General features: G+C 38.8%; 1 protein-coding gene across 3 annotated transcripts in view; it reads right to left on the reverse strand.

Moving 5' to 3' along the window:
• LOC134227076 (cytochrome b5 reductase 4-like) overlaps window positions 1–20,487 on the reverse strand; it is a 206,974-nt gene that overhangs the window by 156,851 nt on the left and 29,636 nt on the right. Inside the window, exon 2 of one of the 3 annotated variants that reach the window (XM_062708316.1) lies at window positions 12,452–12,842. The exons of 1 other annotated variant lie outside the window; for it this stretch is intronic. In XM_062708316.1, coding sequence (XP_062564300.1) covers window positions 12,452–12,785 — 334 coding nt within the window. In that variant the 5' untranslated portion in view covers window positions 12,786–12,842. Of the gene's footprint in view, window positions 1–12,451; window positions 12,950–20,487 lie in introns of those variants that run through there. One more of the 3 variants, XM_062708317.1, reaches the window with a different exon arrangement.

Consider the following 20,487-nt stretch of genomic DNA (forward strand, 5'->3'; position numbering starts at 1 on the left):
AATGGCTTTTCAGTCTTGACAGAATCAAAACACTGTTATTTAATCTTGTCCTACGTTTCGGTCCGTTTGGGATCTTCCTAAGGGACTCTAAAAGTATACTTTTATAAATATATTTATTTGAACTTTGTAATTATTTTTAATTAAGCATTTTTATTTAATTTTTACCAATTCTTACAGGTTTATCCATTGATTGTCATGAGGTCAGGATTTCTTTTCATAATAACATTTTCGATTAATATTCATTTTACCCAGACAGGGGCCTCCTTAGCCGTGCGGTAAGGCGCGCGGCTACAAAGTAAGACCATGCTGAGGGTGGCTGGGTTCGATTCCTGGTGCCGGTCTAGGCAATTTTCGGATTGGAAATTGTCTCGACTTCCCTGGGCATAAAAGTATCATCGTGTTAGCCTCATGATATAGTGCTCAATGAACACTAAGCTGCGAGGCGGCTCTGCCCCAGTGTGGGGATGTAATGCCAATAAGAAGAAGAAGAAGACCCAGACAGTATTTCCTTCAGTGTACTTACTCCCACATAAACGAGAACGGTTCGAGCACCGCGTTTATGGTAAAACCCTTTCCGTTTATTGTTCGTTGGAATTCAGTGCCTGGCACAAGATCAACCAAAACATTTTGCTCACTCACTAACATACAAGGACTGACACAAACAATAACAAAAACATTACGACGAGAATACCCGAATATAAACATAGCAAACCTACAACACAAAAACATTGGCTCGCTCAGAAACATTGGATGCGTCGTGCTAAATCCTGTTAAATGCAACTTATCCTAAGATTTCGCTTGAAAAACTATTGAATACAATGATTTTTCTTAACAAAATTGACTCCCTTGCACCTATAGTGGCGCAACTGTACCAATAGTGGCGAGTCTCATAAGAAATCAATGGATAGCATCACTATGGGAACCAATTTTTTTACCACCGCTAAAGGAACAGTGTACCCATAGTGGTGCCAGCAATATTTGGTAATTGTTGATGTTAAATGAAATCTATCGCATATTTGCTAGAAAATTTATTAGTTTATCTATTAAAGCGATAAGTTTCCCATAATCCTTAATTTAAAAAAAAATATTTTCTTTTGTGGATCTACTAATACCTCCACTATTGGTACCCTATACATTCTTTGTGATCAAAAAAATAATTTGCATCATTAGTTTGCCGTTTTCACTCTAGCCTTACTTTTGACAAGGGCCTAAACAAAAACACCTTTAACAATTTAAAAAATATATAATAACTTATACGGGAATATTTTAGGTCAGTGATCCCCAGCGTGGTTACTATCGAGGGCCGCATTGCAATTGAATCATTTGTTTGAGAAACTGCATAAGTTCAATTTACACTATTTCGAGAAAACAACAAAACACTGAGCAAATTTACACCGAATCTTTCGATTTCTTCGATGCAGATCAATAGTTTTGGCAAAACTCAACAACCTGGGTCATTTTCTGAGCAAAAATTTAAGCAGTACTCCACAATTGCTTTTCAAAGTACTTGCACATATGTAGTTACTCGAACAAACGAAAAAAATTTCATAAATTCCTGGACAAAATTTTTTTCGTAATTTTTGCCAGAATATGTATTTTTGGACGAGGATTCAGAATATATAAAAATCTCATTTTGGCCAAAAATGTTACATATGCAGTTTCTCAACCAAACGGTTCAATTTTGAGCTGTAATAGTGGGCCGCAGTATATTTTAAATATATATTTTTTCAAAACTTTGAATTAAATAAAACTTTTACAAAATAATTCATTCCTGTAATTTTTTTCAAATAACATACTTGAAAGGATATTTAATTTTGCAGGTTTTATCGCCGTAGCTGAGAATGAGTCGATATTACTGTTTCTGCCCTTTCAGACTTAACAAGAGAAAAATCGTTTGCAACACCATATCTTTGGTTCTGTTGGCGGAAAGCATACTGAACTAATGCTCATATGACCTTATGCATTTATTTTTAGGATTTTTTGTCTACTATAGATTGTCGCGCAAATAACGACAGCATGTTTCAAAAAGGTTTTTGAAGCCAGGTGAACTTTAACTGCAGTCTGATTATGCCAGCAGAGTTGAATAGAAATCGAGTAATTCTGCATTCTGATCCTTGCTTTCATTTTTTCCCATCAATTGAATTTTCTGAAACCTTTTCTTCATTAATATCGGAGCTTGAAAATCTTGATTTTGTTTAATATTTACCGTAGCTTAAAGTACGATGACATGATAATTGATAGTCAACGAATTTCTTGGAGTCAAGTACGAGACACTGAAGACGACCTTACTGTTGAGGTCGAAATACGTATCTGTCAAGGTACAATTAAGTGGTGGAATTAAATGGGAGTGTACAAACTCGTCTTATGAGAAGTGAAGACATTCCACTTTAAAGCTCAAAATAATTTTCAATTTTCATAAAAATTGTTCAAACATTGAAAATCAAACTTAAAAATCGATTTTCTCAAAAACAATATTTTTCATTTTGTAGCAGACAATATATGTACTTTTTTGCATTATAGATCATAATGGAGAAATGATGGAGAAAAAATTTATATTTTTTTAAATAAGTTGTTTTGCCTTTCTCGTATACTAAGTATACGGTAAAGGCTATATGATCGCTCCAAAACAAACTTTTATAGAAGGCCCGGAGACCCATAGTGTTATATACCAATCGACTCAGTTCGACGAATCGAGGTGATGTCTGTGTGTGTGTGTGTGTGTGTGTGTGTGTGTGTGTGTGTGTGTGTGTGTGTGTGTGTGTGTGTGTGTGTGTGTGTGTGTGTGTGTGTGTGTGTGTGTGTGTGTGTATGTGTATGTGTGTGTGTCAAAAAATTTTCGGGCATTTATCCTCAACCGATTTGCTCGCAACAAGTTGCATTCGACGCAGAACCCTGTCCCATTGTATCCTATTTGAAATTGGCCAGATCGGACTATGGGATCAGAAGTTATGGCCAAAATACAAATTCATACGAAAAATCGCGAAAAAATGTCACTCATTTTTCGGGAACTTATCCTCAACTGATTTGCTCGCAACAAGTTGCATTCGACGCAGAATCCTGTCCCATTGTTTCCTATCAAAAATTGACCAGGTCGGACTATGGGATCGGAAGTTATGGCCAAACCACCTTTTTGCCTTTCTCGTATACTAAGTATACGGTAAAGGCTATATGATCGCTCCAAAACAAACTTTTATAGAAGGCCCGGAGACCCATAGTGTTATATACCGATCGACTCAGTTCGACGAATCGAGGTGATGTCTGTGTGTGTGTGTGTGTGTGTGTGTGTGTGTGTGTGTGTGTGTGTGTGTGTGTGTGTGTGTGTATGTGTGTGTGTGTGTGTGCGCAAAACTACTCAAAAATGTCACTCATTTTTCGGGCACTTATCCTCAACCGATTTGCTCGCAACAAATTGCATTCGACGCAGAATCCTGTCCCATTGTTTCCTATTTGAAATTGGCCAGATCGAACTATGGGATCGAAAGTTATGGCCAAAATACAAATCCATACGAAAAAATCGCGTAAAAAATGTCACTCATTTATCGGGCACTTATCCTCAACCGATTTGCTCGCAACAAGTTGCATTCGACGCAGATTCCTGTCCCATTGTTTCCTATTTGAAATTGGCCAGATTGAACAATGGGATCGAAAGTTATGGCCAAAATACAAATTCATACGAAAAAATCGCGTAAAAAATGTCACTCATTTATCGGGCACTTATCTTCAACCGATTTGCTCGCAACAAGTTGCATTCGACGCAGAATCCTGTCCCATTATTTTCTATTTGAAATTGGCCAGATTGAACAATGGGATCGAAAGTTATGGCCAAAATACAAATTCATACGAAAAAATCGCGTAAAAAATGTCACTCATTTTTCGGGCACTTATCCTCAACCGATTTGCTCGCAACAAATTGCATTCGACACAGAATCCTGTCTCATTGTTTCCTATTTGAAATTGGCCAGATTGAACTATGGGATCGAAAGTTATGGCCAAAATACAAATTCATACGAAAAAATCGCGTAAAAAATGTCACTCATTTTTTGGGCACTTATCCTCAACCGATTTGCTCGCAACAAGTCGCATTCGACGCAAAATCCTGTCTTATTGTTTCCTATTTGAAATTGGTCAGATCGGACTATGGGATCAGAAGTTATGGCCAAAATACAAATTCATACGAAAAAATCGCGTAAAAAATGTCACTCATTTTTCGGGCACTTATCCTCAACCGATTTGCTTGCAACAAGTTGCATTCGATGCAGAATCCTGTCCCATTATTTCCTATTTGAAATTGGTCAGATCGGACTATGGGATCAGAAGTTATGGTCAAAATACAAATTCATACGAAAAAATCGCGTAAAAAATGTCACTCATTTTTCGGGCACTTATCCTCAACCGATTTGCTCGCAACAAGTTGCATTCGACGCAGAATCCTGTTCCATTGTTTCCTATTTGAAATTGGCCAGATCGAACTATGGGATCGAAAGTTATGGCCAAAATACAAATTCATACGAAAAAATCGCGTAAAAAATGTCACTCATTTTTTGGGTACTTATCCTCAACCGATTTGCTCGCAACAAATTGCATTCGACGCAGAATCCTGTACCATTGTTTCCTATTTGAAATTGGTCAGATCGGACTATGGGATCAGAAGTTATGGCCAAAATACAAATTCATACGAAAAAATCGCGTAAAAATGTCACTCATTTTTCGGGCACTTATCCTCAACCGATTTGCTCGCAACAAGTTGCATTCGATGCAGAATCCTGTCCCATTGTATCCTATTTGAAATTGGTCAGATCGGACTATGGGATCAGAAGTTATGGCCAAAATACAAATTCATACGACACACTCGCCTAAAACATGTCACTCATTTTTCGGGCACTTATCCTCAACCGATTTGCTCGCAACAAGTTGCATTCGACGCAGAATCCTGTCCCATTGTTTCCTATTTGAAATTGGTCAGATCGGACTATGGGATCAGAAGTTATGGTCAAAATACAAATTCATACGAAAAAATCGCGTAAAAAATGTCACTCATTGTTCGGGCACTTTTCCTCAACCGATTTGCTCGCAACAAGTTGCATTCGACGCAAAATCCTGTTCCATTGTTTCTTTTTTGAAATTGGCCAGATCGAACTATGGGATCGAAAGTTATGGCCAAAATACGAATTCATACGAAAAGAGCACGTAAAAAGTGTCACTCATTTTTGGGCAGTTATCCTCAACCAATTTTCTCACAACAAATTGCATTCGACGCAGAATCCTGTCCCATTGTTCCCTATTTGAAATTGGTCAGATCGGACTATGGGATCAGAAGTTATGGCCAAAATACAAATTCATACAAAAAATCGCGTAAAAATGTCACTCATTTTCGGGCACTTATCCTTAACCGATTTGCTCGCAACAAGTTGCATTCGATGCAAAATCCTGTCCCATTGTTTCCTATCAAAAATTGACCAGGTCGGACTATGGGATCGGAAGTTATGGCCAAACCACCTTTTTTTAAATAGAAAAATCAGAAAAGAAAAATGTCACCTATTTTTCGGACACCTAACCCTAATCGATTTACACGCAACAAGTTGCATTCGACGCTGAATCCTGTTCTATTGTTTCCTATTGAAAATTGGCCAGATCGGACTATGGGATCGGAAGTTATACCGAAGCACCATTTTGCCTACAAAGTATACGAAAAGGCTATATGTTCGCTCCAAAACCAAACTTTTACAGAAGACCTGGAGACCCATACTGTTATATACCAATCGACTCAGCTCGACGAACTGAGATGATGTATGTCTGTGTGTGTATGTGTGTGTGCACGCACCAAAAGTGCGAAAAGTTTAGCTCACTTTTTGGTACTTATCCTCAACCGATTTACTTGCAACAAATTCCATTCGACGCGGGATCCTGTCGTTTTGTTTTCTATTGAAAATTTGGAAGATCGGACTATGGGCTCAAAAGTTATGGCCAAAATGCTTTATGTTAGAAAAAAGCGCGTGCAAAGTCTAGCTCATTTTAATGCACTTACCCTCAATCGATTTACTCACAACAAATTGCATTGGACGCGGAATCCTATTCTATTATTTTCTATTGAAAATTGGCCAGAATACTTTTGCCTTTCTTGTGCTACAAAGTTGTACCGGAAGGCTATTATTTCTCTCCGAAAACGAACCATCGGATGCTTCCACACTGTTACACTTCCTCCCTTTTCATACGGGAGTTTGGCAGAAGGACGGTCATGAGATTTATATCATAACAAATATTGCCCTCCACTCGCTCGATGGGAATGACATTTCCGTTTTCTTTTTGTGTAGTCAGAGCTGTTCAATCAAAGTTAATTGCCTATTTCCGGGGATTAAACCACCCGACTTGGACGTTAATTTACAATGTTATGGAAACTCATATGTGAATATGTACGTTATGTGGAAGATATTGATTTGAAAATGTATTGGAGGTAACCACTTTCCCTTCGATGGGACTCGAACCCATGACCCTACAGTACGCTAGACTGGTGCTTTAACCAACTAAGCTACGAAGGACCTCCGTCGGCCTTCGCAACCTAGCGGCTACTGAACGAGCTCGAGATTCCCAAATTGGACGCATAGTCAAATCACTCGCAATCCATTTCTCAAGCCAATACTTCCACATGTGTATTGTACACGTCCACATTAGAGGAGCGTGAGTATTTAGAATGTCTGGCGGCTATACACATTCTTCATCAGCAACGGTACTGATCAAGTGAGGTTGTGTAAGCATTTGCCAGTCGGTCGTCAAGCTCAGACCCGACCGCAGTCAGAGCTTAGTCAGAGCTTCAGTTTAACAAACATCCAAATGTGATATACTTAAAATATATAACTGGGTAAAATAAATCAGGGTATGTACATCAAAAAGATTGGAAAAGGAAAAAATTGTCGAAATTCTTATTAGCATATTGTAGAACCGAACCGAGATCTCGCGTTCTCAACTGGATCTACAATATCTTTGCTTGAAATAATCCGATTTTCAAGTTTTTCCGGCCTTGAAGTTTTCCTTTTACTCTTAGCTACTAGCTCATCTACTTTCAAGCAAACACATTTTACGAAGGTCGAGAAAGGCACCATCACCGCTAGGTGGATTAATCTGGGTTTTTAAAAAGGTTGAAATATTTTTTTACGTTTTTATCGACTTGATTTTATGAAAGAACCTTAAATTTCCAATGAAAAAGGTATACGGTATTTGTTCTCTTCGTTTCTGAGATTTAGCGGTTATAAGACAAAATATACCGATTTTTTTAAATGTTCAGTCGTTTTCGAATGTTTTTGGATTCTATTCAAACTATTTTACAGAGTTATTTATTTTTATTGACAAATGCTAGTAGTAGGACAGTGGTTGATCACTAACTAATTTTTGATATATGATATAGCAAAAAAACTAGTAGGTCAAGGTGGGCAAAAATTGAAAAATAAAAAAATATACAAAAAGACTGTTATTCCGTTGAAGATGGACACCTGTTGCAAGGATTAATAAACGTGTTTAAAGAACGGTTTTGGAAATCTTTCTGATTGCTAAATTAGTTGGTGTAGATTTGGAATTGGCCAGACAAACTACCCATTCTAGTGGTAATAATTTATTGTGTAATGGAGAGGAAGATATTCGAATGATTGATCTTAGTTCATTGAAGTTTTCAAGCAAATTCACTGTTAGGACTCTACAATTTCAACATTTGGCTATATTTCTCAATTCATGCAAGGCCAGAACAAATTAAATACAAATTTATATACTGAAACGAATGCCAAAAGTTTTAAAACAAGCACACGGCGTTTCCTCTACTATCGGCTTCCTTTTCTATCTCGATTCTGTAATTTTCAAATTCATCTCCTATATGCCACCAACCACTACTCCATTACTAGCATTCGTCAATAAATATCAACGGTTAAGTAAAATTTGATTCTAGGTTGAATAGAATCGAAAAAAAATCGAAAATGACTGAAAATTTAAAATAGGTATATTTTATCTTATAGTTGCTGTATCTCAGAAACGGTAGCACTTAGAAAAAAATTCCGTATACCTTTTCCATTGGAAATTCAACGTACTTTCATAAAATCGACTCGATAAAAACGTAGAAAAATATTTCGGCCATTTAAAAAAAAACCTATTTAAAAAAATATAACTTTTGTGTCCATCATTTCTCTATGATGACTCATAGTGCTAAAAAAATACATATATTATCTGCTACAACATATCAAAAAAAAAAAAATATTGAAAAATTCGTTTCTGAGAAAATTAATATTATCAATGTTTGAACATTTTTTTCACAGTGTATATTTTTTTTCACATAGCCCTATTGATTACCTAAAACATTGCCGAAGACATCAAAACGATCGGACAAGCCGTTTTCAAGTTAATTTTTTTGGAAGTGTTCAATGTGTTTTTGCTTAGGCCCTTGCCAAAAGTAAGGCTGGAGTTAAAATGGCAAACCAATGATGCAAATTACGATTTTGATCACAAAGAAAGTATATGCAAAATTTCAGAGAAATCAAAAAATATAAAAAATAAATCGACCTTTGATTTCACAGAGAATTGCTCTATAGGGGTTCCCCTTTCGGCACTTCATCTCATAGCTCCCTTTTTCAACCAATCAAAAACAAAGCAATGGCAAGGAATTTGCTTTGTTTTTTTATTTTTGTGATTTTTTCAGCAGTGAGCACATATGTTAGCAAAAAAAAAGCGGCGATATTGGTGCTGTATTTCATTAATTTGCGATGAGATGAATATATGTTCAGTGAGATGGAAAACGGAACAGTTCCCCTAGAACAGGCCTGCCCAACCTTTTCAAGCCACGGGCCAATTTTTAGAATTCACAGTTGCTGGCGGGCCAGAAAATATTTTGTACACAACTTTTTAAATATTTAAAAAAAAATTGTTTTTCTCCGTTTTCTAGAAAAACTAAACACGATTTAATTGCGTTAAAACAATCTTTGTTTGTTTATTTTGTTGTCGTCGTTGCATTAGGTATCCATTTGAAACATTAAATTAATCTATTCACACCGTTTACCGGATGTTAATTTTCGTTACTTTACCAGCATGTTGAACAGACTTGCATGCACTTTTTCCAACAGGATGTGAGAAATATTCCAGATTTCAAGTAATTGAGATGTTTGGCGATATCTGCTAGAAAAGCCAATAAGTCACTCATCATTAAGCTCAGGATCATTAAGCTCGGGCAGTGGTTTTCCTTTATCTTGTAAAAATTGGGCTATTTTCTTTTCGAAAAGAATAAAATCTTTCAAGGATGGTACCAAGGCTTAGTCAATGAAATTCACAATAATACAGCAAGTCTCCGTATTCGGCTTTATTTCCGTCAACATCATTTATAATTGGTTGGGGATCAATTCCCCAATGTTGATAAAGTTGATTGTCTTATACTTAAGGAATATTGATCGTTTTCGCATGTCGGATCTTTTGGTGAATATGGAATGGCAGGGAAATATCGCCATACCTATGTGATTCCTTTTCCTTGCTCATTGTCACAACGTTATTCCTGTCATTGCTGGTGCTGTATCAATCTTAAGGTCACGTTTTCGAAGGAGAAAAAAAGTTCCTTTACACAGGTCTTAACAGCTCTCAGGTTTTCCCCGTTAGTTGTTCCCTGCGTTGGAAATAAAGCTGCCAATTTCTCTGTCATTCAAAAATGACCATGAAGACAGTCACCTTTGCCACGTTTTTCACGACGGTATTTTCATCGCTTGAGAAAGAGTAGAATATGAAGTGACGGGGTTTTCACGTTACGTAGCTTTCAAATCTTCTGCGAGAACTTTTACTCTTCACCGAGTTCCGCGCAAACTAATGCTACTGAAGGAGGCTTTTTCTATAGGACACACGATGTCAACAACAACCAAAATGCATTCCTCCGTCCCGGAAAAAATCATCCATTTTTCCAAAATCTTGCAAATAGCAAAACTGGCCCGTACTGCAATTTCTGACTTCGTATTAGTTTGAGTGAAAAGAGTTGGTTGCTTCTATAATCCATTGTACCATTAATTTGAATCAATAAATATAAATTTGAATTGAAACCTTTGAAATTCTATCAACTTTTGTTTCCTACCTGTGCCCTTTCAAATATCATATTTCATAGAATGCTTGGATTCAGATTTTATTCATTAAAACTTTCTTGATAAATTAAGCAAACCGGCTTCCCTTTTTTCGACGAGAACATAAACTACTTTGACCAATCTTTATTGAAAACGCGATGTTGCACGTCAACTGTTTGTGTCTTGGGGTCTATTATGCAATCATTTCTAATTATGTGAAATATTATTTTTCTATTCAAATTCAAATGAATAGTTTTGCAGCGCGAGCTTTGATTTAAAACTTACATATTGAATAATGAATAATAAAAAAAACTTCTGGAGCCAGGTGGAAAAGCTGGCGTTATTTTTCTAACGTGCCGCGGGCCACAAAAAATTGAGCCGAGGGCCGCATCCGACCCACGAACCGTACGTTGGGCAGCCCTACCCTATATAAAGAATTGTATATTTCCGGAAAAATCGTATATTTAATCACTATATAGAATGATTTGAAAAATATCATCAGTATCGGTATACCTTATCACACCTTATTTTGGTAGCAAAGAAACAATCTCCAACTGTATAACTATAACATTATCATTTCATTATTAAAGATACTACAGGATTTAATTTACATTAATTCACAGTCATCATCATCAAACATCCTGTATTTTGTTGTTGTTGTTATTTTATTCGAAATGAATAGCAATTGCTAAATTATATCGATGCTTGTTATGAATATTTGAAGTTGTTACGAATCGATATTTTCTTGTATTGTCGTTACAGTCGGGATATAAACCACAAGCACACATAATCGGCTCACCATTCTTCACGGATCGCATCCACTGAACCGTCCGCTAGTTAGTCGTACTCTCGTAGAGACAATCTAATGATGACATCCACTGAAAAGAGCATCCACGCAAAGGTACGTTCAGAATCGTTTGAAGCTTTCACGTCTCTGCCTCGCATTATCCCGCCTCTGGGAAAATATCAACTATAGCGACGGAATACGATCATGGACGGACCATGTGGCAGCCAAGGAACGGAACGCAGGAATGGCAACGATCGTTGAAAAAACCCGTGGGAATCGCGAGAAAAATTCACACTGCTGCTTTGATGGGGGAGATTTCCACTGGAATCCATTTTCCTGAAATTTTCATGCATACTTGACTGTGCATAATTTACTGCTAGCTCGGAAATCTCGCAATGCGAGAAAAAAATCTCAGAAATAAACGTGTCCTTTGTGTATAAGAGGCAGCGGGTGAGCTTGTCAGCGGAACATTTCCACTGCTTTAATTTCAAGACTGGAGAGTCAAGCAAAAAATGCATTAGCAAGTATTCCATCGTATTTAATTGGACTTGACTTTCTGGTTTGTGTTTAACTCCAAGAAGGTAAAGAAACGTGACCTGCAAATGCAATCACGTTGATGAAACATGAAACTTGTTGACTTTTCTTCCACTGGCTTTGCATCACATAGCTGGACCATTGCCACATCGCATCTTAGTATTCATTGAGCACTCTCACAGTTATCAACAGGCTGATAAGGGGCCGTACACTAATTACGTAAGCATTTTTTTGGGTTTTTCAACCCCCTCCCCATGTATGATTTTTCCCATACAAATCAATTTTTCTTAATATGGAGCGTAAGACAATGCCCGACCCCCCCCCCCTCCCCCCATAAGTGCTTACGTAATTAGTGTACGACCCCTAATGCGAAATAGAAATCAGAAGAACAATGTTATTATTATGTACCAAATTTATCTGAAAGAATGAAAAACCCATTATTTCGTTTTTTTTTTGTAAACATGTGCCCTCGCCGTTGAAAAAAATCACTTAAATGAGAATCATGGCTGTAAGTTGATTTTAACATATAATGTCTATTAAATGACATCAGATATCAATGAATAAAAACAACAGAATCACCGTCTTCGACCAGATTGGTGCCTCTGAAAATGCGAGCTACAATTTCAGGACAATTTCACCTTAAACCAAGATACTTCAAAATTAATTATCTCAAGTGAAACTCTTTTGCGCGATTTGGCATTGATGTGGAAAAGGGACCAAGTGTAATTAGCATTTCCATCCTAGAAAATTTTAATTACAAACTCACATGACTACCTTTTCAGCTCCCACATCTTGTTTCTCGGTCTGAATTCAAGGTGTTGGGGTAAACGAACCAGAATGATAACATATGTTTAGCTCTGCAAAATTTAATTTGGTCAGTAATGTAGTTATTAATGTTAATCTCGTGTGACCATTTTTGGTCATGGTTCTATACAAATCAAGCGTCAATGTGTGTATTTGAACACACATGCTGTTCATGAATTTAATAAGGTACATGGAAATTTCAATGAAAGGCATTTTACACGTTCACAAAACGCGTATCAATCATCCATATCCAACTCACCTTCATCACTCTCGTTCGTCTTCACCTTATCCGTTTCTTCGCCCATCGCCCAGGAATCATTCTCCAAATCAATTTCATCGACACTTTTCACTTTTCCGGCATTTCTCCCTGTCACGTTCTTCTCGTCACCACCACTGCTGCTGCCTCCATTGGTCTTCGGCATCCCACCACCCCCGCCGTTATCGTGTGTATTCTTCAGCACGGCAGTCATTCCTTCTGAGGAACCCTTCGATGTCCTAGTCCGTTCCCGTGATTCAACACCACCATCACCATCATCACTGTCGATGGCTGTACGTTTCCGTTTGAATATTTTCAGCCACCCACAAAAGCTCATACTTTCAACGAGTACGCGTGCTTTTCCCCTTTTCGATTCTTCAGCACCTGTTGGATTCTAGGGTAGAATAGGCACATACGTGCACGTAGAACCGAGCTTTGAATGCCACAAACAAGCGAAAATCGATTTTGCACCGCGTAGATCGGTGCAAGGGACGTGGGGACAAGAGTGAGTCCGCTTGATTTTTATCACAATAGATAGCGTAATCGCCATACATAAATTATAGGTTGTCGAAATCCTTGAAATATTGTTTATATAATTTGTAGATATTTTAAAGAATGAAATTATAAACACAAGCACTTTTTTATGTCACATTTTATTATGTGGCCTATATTCTCCCTTCACTCCTAAATAAGGACGACGATGCTGACGTTACATTGAAATGAGAATCGTTCACACATATTAGATCGTAGAAGTTCGAAATTTCCGGATTAGCAGGCAGCAACATTCCTATGATGTAGGCAGCATGAGCAACGGATTGTTTGTTTTCTGGTTTATGGTTTGGTATTACGAGCAATCAACGTCCGAAGGATCGTGATTTGAAACAGGACTGGAAGGGGTTTACACGTAGGAATGCTGAGTTGAGGTTGTTTAAATGCGCTTTCGGGACATGACATGAATTGACTAGGTAGGGCATACAGGAACAAGATATGGTTCGGCGGTAACAGTTTTCATTGAAAATCTAATGGTAACAGGTATTTCGAAATGTATGCACCTGTTAAGCCATTGGGCCAAAATCATTTAGAGAGACTTTCAATTTCACTTTTGTTCAATAACACATGATTTATTAAGATGCTATTGCCCTAATGGTTAGATGTTAGAAATATAGACTAGCTTTTCAACAACTAAAAACGTGCTATATCTTCTTTTTCTTATTCAATGGCTCTACATTCCAACTGGAACTTGTCCTGCTTTTCAACTTCAGTTGTTAATTGAAAGATTTTCAAGATTTTGCCCACCATTGCATGGATATGTATTTTGTGGCAAATACAACGGATACACTATGCCCAGGGTGTCGAGAATGTTTCCAACCCGAAAATATCCTAGACCGGATCAAGAATCAAGAATCGCCTTTGCTCGCAAGACTACTGGATCCATTGAATAACTAAAAACTGACGCGAATACAATCTACTAAAAAAGTTTTGGACTTCATCCCATAGCTCCACTGTTTATTCCATAAAAAAAGTAAAGAAAAGAAATTGAATTTGTTTCTTATTTTTGTGATTTTGTCAGCGGTGAGCACAAATGTTAACAAAAAGCACAGCTACAAGATTGGTGCTGTATTTAATTATGTCACGATGAGATGAATATATTACAAGGAGTTTGATGAGATTTTTATTTGAATTGCTGACCATATTACATTTTGGCTACTCGTTCGGAACATTAATGTAGCCAAAATTGAGAAAAATATATTAAGCTCTTTTAGTGGAATGTATTCAACCGTCTAAGACGAATTAAGTACTCTCCATTTAAGTCCACCAATTATTTTCGATATCTTTGCAGATACGTATTTCGACCACAACTGTGTGGTCGTCTTCAGTGTCTCGTACTTCGTAAGTCGAGTCAAGTACGGACCAAGAATCGAACGCGCCAGCTCCGGATTGGCAATCCTACCCCTTTGCTCGCAAGGCTCCTGGAGACCCCAACTTTGAACTTCTTCTTCTTCTTATTGGCATTACATCCCCACACTGCACACTGGTTCAGAAGCCCCCAAAACGTGCGTTTTTTAGTTTTCGACCTGAAAACTACATTTTAGAGTCATGATGTCTTCAGAAGAGTTGAAGGATATTTCTTGGGCTTTCTTTTGATAAGAAAATATCAATGATCTATCCACCTTGAAGGGTGGTATGGAATGAAAAATTTACGCAGATGTACAAAACCAATGGTTGTTCTCTGCAATGTTTAAAGAATGTGAATTGGAACATCTTTTCTGAAGACACAATATTGGACAAACGGTTTTGTAAGGAATTAGAGCACGTTTTGTATGAATGACCTTTAAAAATCATGTTTTGAGCATAACTTTTTGGAAATGATTTTAGCACTATGGTTTATTCTAGAAAGTTGTGCATAATGACAAAAACATCACTTGTCATAAGACGAGTTAATACAATCCTATTGAATTCAGCACTTAATTGTATCTTGACAGATACGTATTTCGACCTCAACAGTAAGGCCGTCTTCAGTGTCTCGTACTTGACTCGACTCAAGTCGTCAATTTTCACATCAACACACCATGAAAAGCGGCAAGGGCAGCCAAACAGCCACCATCTGAAAGATTCGGTTTTAAGCTACCGAATGCACAATGTTATGTTTTGTTCCGTCGTGTTCCACTATTGTTTTGAATCAACTTAAAATAGTCCTTAATGTACGTTTTTCAGTACAACTGTTATGTAAACAATTAAAAAGTGGCTACCATGATTGGTTATTTATTGCATAGTAACAATCTCCATCAAGACTAAACAGCCACATTAAAGACGAATGGCTGTCATTTGTCGATATTGTAACCATGCAATAAATAACTAATCAAGTTAGCCAATTTTTAATTGTTTACGTAACAGTTGTACTGAGAAACGTACATTAAGAACTATTTTAAATTGATTCAAAATAATAGTGGGACACGGCGGAACAAAACAAAACATTGTGGTAGCTTAAAACCGAATCTTTCAAATGATGGCTGTTTGGCTTGCCGCTTCTTGCTGCTTTTCATGGTATGTTGATGTGAAAATTGACTATTTTTTCTAAATATTCCTCAATAACTTTGACAGGATTCAAGATAGATCAAAGTAGTCTTCTAGACAAACATGTTTTTTGTCATTATGAGCAACTTTCTAGAATAAACCATAGTGCTACAATCATTTCCAAAAAGTTATGCTCAAAATATGATTTTGGGGTCATTCATACCAAACGTGCTCTAACTCGTTACAAAACCGTTATTCCAATATGGTGTCTTCAGAAAAGATGGTCCAGTTCACATTCTTTATAACATTACAGTGAACAACCACTGCTTTAGTACATCTGCGTAAATTTTTTATTTCACACCGCCCTTTAAGGTGGATAGATCATTGATGTTTTCTTATCAAAAGAAAGCCCAAGAAATATCCTTTAACTTTTCTGAAGACATCATGACTCTAAAATGTAGTTTTTAGGTCGAAAACTAAAAAACGCACGTTTTGGGGGCTATTGAACCAGTGTGCACTGGGACAGAGCCGCCTCGCAGCTTAGTGTCCATTAAGCACTTCCACAATTATTAACTGCGAGGTTTCTAAGCCAGTTTACCATTTTTGCATTCGTATATCATGAGGCTAACACGATGATACTCTTATGCCCAGGGAAGTCGAGACAATTTCCTATCTGAAAATTGCCTAGACTGGCACCGGGAATCGAACCCAGCCACCCTCAGCATGGTCTTGCTTTGTAGCCGGGCTTCTTACCGCATGGCTAAGGACTTTGAACTTTGAACTTACCACATGTTAATACTTTTCATACAGTTCAGCGCCCATCGGCTGACGAATGAAAACAACCTATGACTCTTGAGGGGCGTGGGGCGTAAAAGCGTGTTTTAACTGATTAAACAAAGAACGTTGGTATATTTGTGAGAACTTCTGCTTTTCTGTTAGGAAAAATAACAAGTCGTGGTTACGACAAGTCGCGACTGCCTACTACGCCAACATCACCTCTCAACCGGCCAAACCAATGTCTCGATACAGTTTCCTGGAACGTACTACTTATAAAAGCTTTATGAACATATCTGCCAGCTGGTTCTCGGATCTCACACATTTCATCGCTACTCGTCCGTTGACAATATGATCGTGGTGCTTGACAGAGTGTAAAATAATCGAAAATTTTTGGTGAAAACCATCTTTCTTCACTTGTCAGCTCACTTCCAGACACTTTCATAGTCGGCTCTGGACTGTCAATATTCATTTGAATATTAGTCATTGAATATTTATGCACATTTTACAAATTGATAAATTATCTGAAATCTGAACACGTTTCAAACGAGTAAAGTAATGTATCACATAGAACTGAATCCGATTTTCATTCGCGAGGCACTTTTAACGGTAAACATCGACATGAACAATGCTGATTATGTTTTTTTCTGCACATAGTAAGCACACTCAGTGACAGTCGAATGAATGAGTTTGTGAAGTATTCGTCTGACTATGTCATTCTATGTTTTGAATATTCATGCGATGTTTGTCAAAATTCGGACCGAAGTTGCTTCATGAAGATGAATATTTTATGCTCTGGTGCTTGATATCTATGAGCTTTTATCTTTTGTTTTCAAAACTATTCGCCATACCTATGGCCCCTTGGTTGTCTTTATAAATAATTACTGGGTTTGATGGTTGCTTCAGTTGAATATCTTCCATCACTCTTGATCAGAGCATAAAATATTCATCTTCATGAAGCAACTTCGGTCCGAATTTTGACAAACATCGCATGAATATTCAAAACATAGAATGACATAGTCAGACGAATACTTCACAAAGTCATTCAATCGACTGTCACTGAGTGTGCTTACTATGTGCAGAAAAAAACATAATCAGCATTGTTTATGTCGATGTTTACCGTTAAAAGTGCCTCGCGAATGAAAATCGGATTCAGTTCTATGTGATACATTACTTTACTCGTTTGAAACGTGTTCAGATTTCAGATAATTTATCAATTTGTGAAATGTGCATAAATATTCAATGACTAATATTCAACTGAATATTGACAGTCCAGAGCTGACTATGAAAGTGTCTGGAAGTGAGCTGACAAGTGAAGAAAGGTGGAGTTCACCAACAAATTTCGATTATTTTACACTCTGCTCTTGATAGCCAAATAGCTTCCGAAACTGCAGCACTTAGAGGAACGTACTCAGCTTCACTGGAAGACGTTGCAGTGGTTTCTTGTTTCTTACTCGACCATGACACGACATTTACATAAAATTTAAAAACGTATCTTCTAATTGATTTTCTATCTTCATCATCTGATTCCCAATCAGCGTCAGCTTCAGCGGTTCTGTAGGTCCATCACGCGTAAATTTCAAATACTTCGCATTGGATCCATTCACATATCGTAGGACGCGTTTGAGGCATTTCCAATGAACTGTTAGGGAGTTTTGTTGAAAACGTTTCAGAAATCTGATCGGAAAACACAAATCAGGTCTGGTATACAGCATAATGTGCATTATCGTTTCCAACAGTTCACGATATGACTTCTTAGTAGCTTCACCATCTCGAGAAATATTCAAGTTTTTTTTTCAATAGGTGTCTTCGTCGGAATGCAATCCGTCATTTTGAAGCGACCCAGAAGTTTATCAATGTTCTGCTCTTGAAAATTTATCCAAGTGTTGTTCTCTCGATAATACTGTAGTTTCATGGCTAGGAAAAAAGCTGATTTCGCCGCAATCCGTCATAGAAAACATTTCACTTAGAACGTTCTTCAGCTTCCTAATCGTTTTTATTTTCCTTTTGGCAATAAGTAGATCGTCAACGTAAATAATTATATCTCGCGCTCAGAATCATAGAAACTCGTCTTAGACGGTTGAATACATTCCATTAAAAAGAGCTTAAAATATTTTTTCTATTAAATCTTTGGCAAACAACCTCAATTCGCTACATTGATCAAAGGAAAACATCGAGAGAAATCGATCAATGCAGTTACGCCCCTATGATTATTCAACAGCCGATCGTTGAGTTTCTCGATCCAGCACCTCGGGGACTGTTTCAGACTTTCAGCCGAAACACCCATTTAGTATTGCAAGGTTTTACTCTTTTGGGACAACTTGAAAAACGCCAGACCGTGTTCTTTTCCATGGAACTTAGTTCATCTCTACGGGCAGCAGGGACTATGTCCAAGGGCTTGACGATCCCTCCCCAGGCCATCTACGAGTTGCGGGGCTTGCCTAGGATGTGGTGGGGTTTGACAGTGGGCCCTGTTAAACCTCTATAAAAAGCTGCATGTATCCGCAAGTACCCCTCACAAAAGCGACAAGCCCAAGTCCTGGTGTTAGGTGGGACGCTAAACAGCCCTGACACGACGGCCCTCCGACGAGACAGGAGGTTTGCGCAGGCCCAATAAGCCGCCTGGAAAACCAATCATTACGAACAATATAAGAGATAATGCGACTCGATATAATCGGCAAAGACCTAGGCGACGAATACAGGATCACGATTGGAAGCTTGGAACTGCAAGTCGCTAGGTTGCGACAGGATGATCTACGATGAATTACATCCCCGCAACTTCGACGTCGTGGCGCTGCAGGAGATTTGCTGGACAGGACAGAAAGTGTGGAAAAGCGGGCATCGAGCGGCTACCTTCTACCAAAGCTGTGGCACCACCAACGAGCTGGGAACCGGCTTCATAGTGCTGGGTAAGATGCGCCATCATGTGATTGGGTGGCAGCCAATCAACGCAAGGATGTGCAAGCTGAGGATTAAAGGCCGTTCCTTCAACTATAGCATCATCAACGTGCACTGCTCACACGAAGGGAGACCCGACGACGAGAAAGAAGCGTTCTACGCACAGCTGGAGCAGACATACGATGGATGCCTACTGCGGGACGTCAAAATCGTCATCGGTGACATGAACGCACAGGTAGGAAGGGAGGAAATGTATAGACCGATTATCGGACCGGATAGTCTGCACACCGTATCGAATTACAACGGCCAACGATGAATAAACATCGCAGCCTCCCGCGGAATGGTAGTCGGAAGCGCTTTCTTCCCCCGCAAGAATATGCGTAAGGCCACATGGAAATCTCCTAATCAAGAAACAGAAAACCCAATTGACCATATTCTAACCGAAGGTAAATCTTCTCCGACATCACGAGCGTCCGCACTTACCGCAGTGCGAACATTGAATCCGACCACTACCTCGTTGCAGTATGCCTGCGCTCAAAACTCTCGACGGTGTACAACACGCGTCGAAGTCGGACGCCGCGGCTACAATACGGTAGACTAGCCCAAGAATACGCGCAGCAGCTGGAAGTGGCACTTCCAACGGAAGAGCAGCTAGGCGCATGCGTCTCTTGAAGATGGCTGGAGAAATATTCGATCCACCATTGGTAGCACCGCAACCGCTGCACTTGGCACGGTGCCCCCGGATCAGAGAAACGATTGGTATGACGGCGAATGCGAGCAGTTAGTGGAAGAGAAGAATGCAACATGGGCGATATTGCTGCAACACCGCACGAGGGCGAACGAGGCACGATATAAACAGGCGCGGAACAGGCAAAACTCGATTTTCCGGAGGAAAAAGCGCCAGCAGGAAGATCGAGACCGTGAAGAGACGGAGCAACTGTACCGCGCTAATAACATACGAAAGTTCTATGAGAAGTTAAACCGTTCACGTAAGGACCACGTGCCACAGCCTGATATGTGTAAGGACATAAACGGGAACCTTCTTACGAATGAGCGTGAGGTGATCCAAAGGTGGCGGCAGCACTACGAAGAACACCTGAATGGCGATGAGGCAGACGAAGATGGCGGTATGGTGATGGACCTGGGAGAACGCGCGCAGGACATAATTTTACCGGCTCCGCATCACCAGGAAATCCAGGAGGAGATTGGCCGGCTGAAGAACAACAAAGCCCCTGGGGTTGATCAACTACCAGGAGAGCTATTTAAACACGGTGGTGAGGCACTGGCTAGAGCGCTGCACTGGGTCATTACCAAGATTTGGGAGGAGGAAGTTTTGCCGCAGGAGTGGATGG

The sequence above is a fragment of the Armigeres subalbatus genome, chromosome 3 (assembly GCF_024139115.2).
Source record: "Armigeres subalbatus isolate Guangzhou_Male chromosome 3, GZ_Asu_2, whole genome shotgun sequence".
Classification (NCBI taxonomy): domain Eukaryota; kingdom Metazoa; phylum Arthropoda; class Insecta; order Diptera; family Culicidae; genus Armigeres; species Armigeres subalbatus.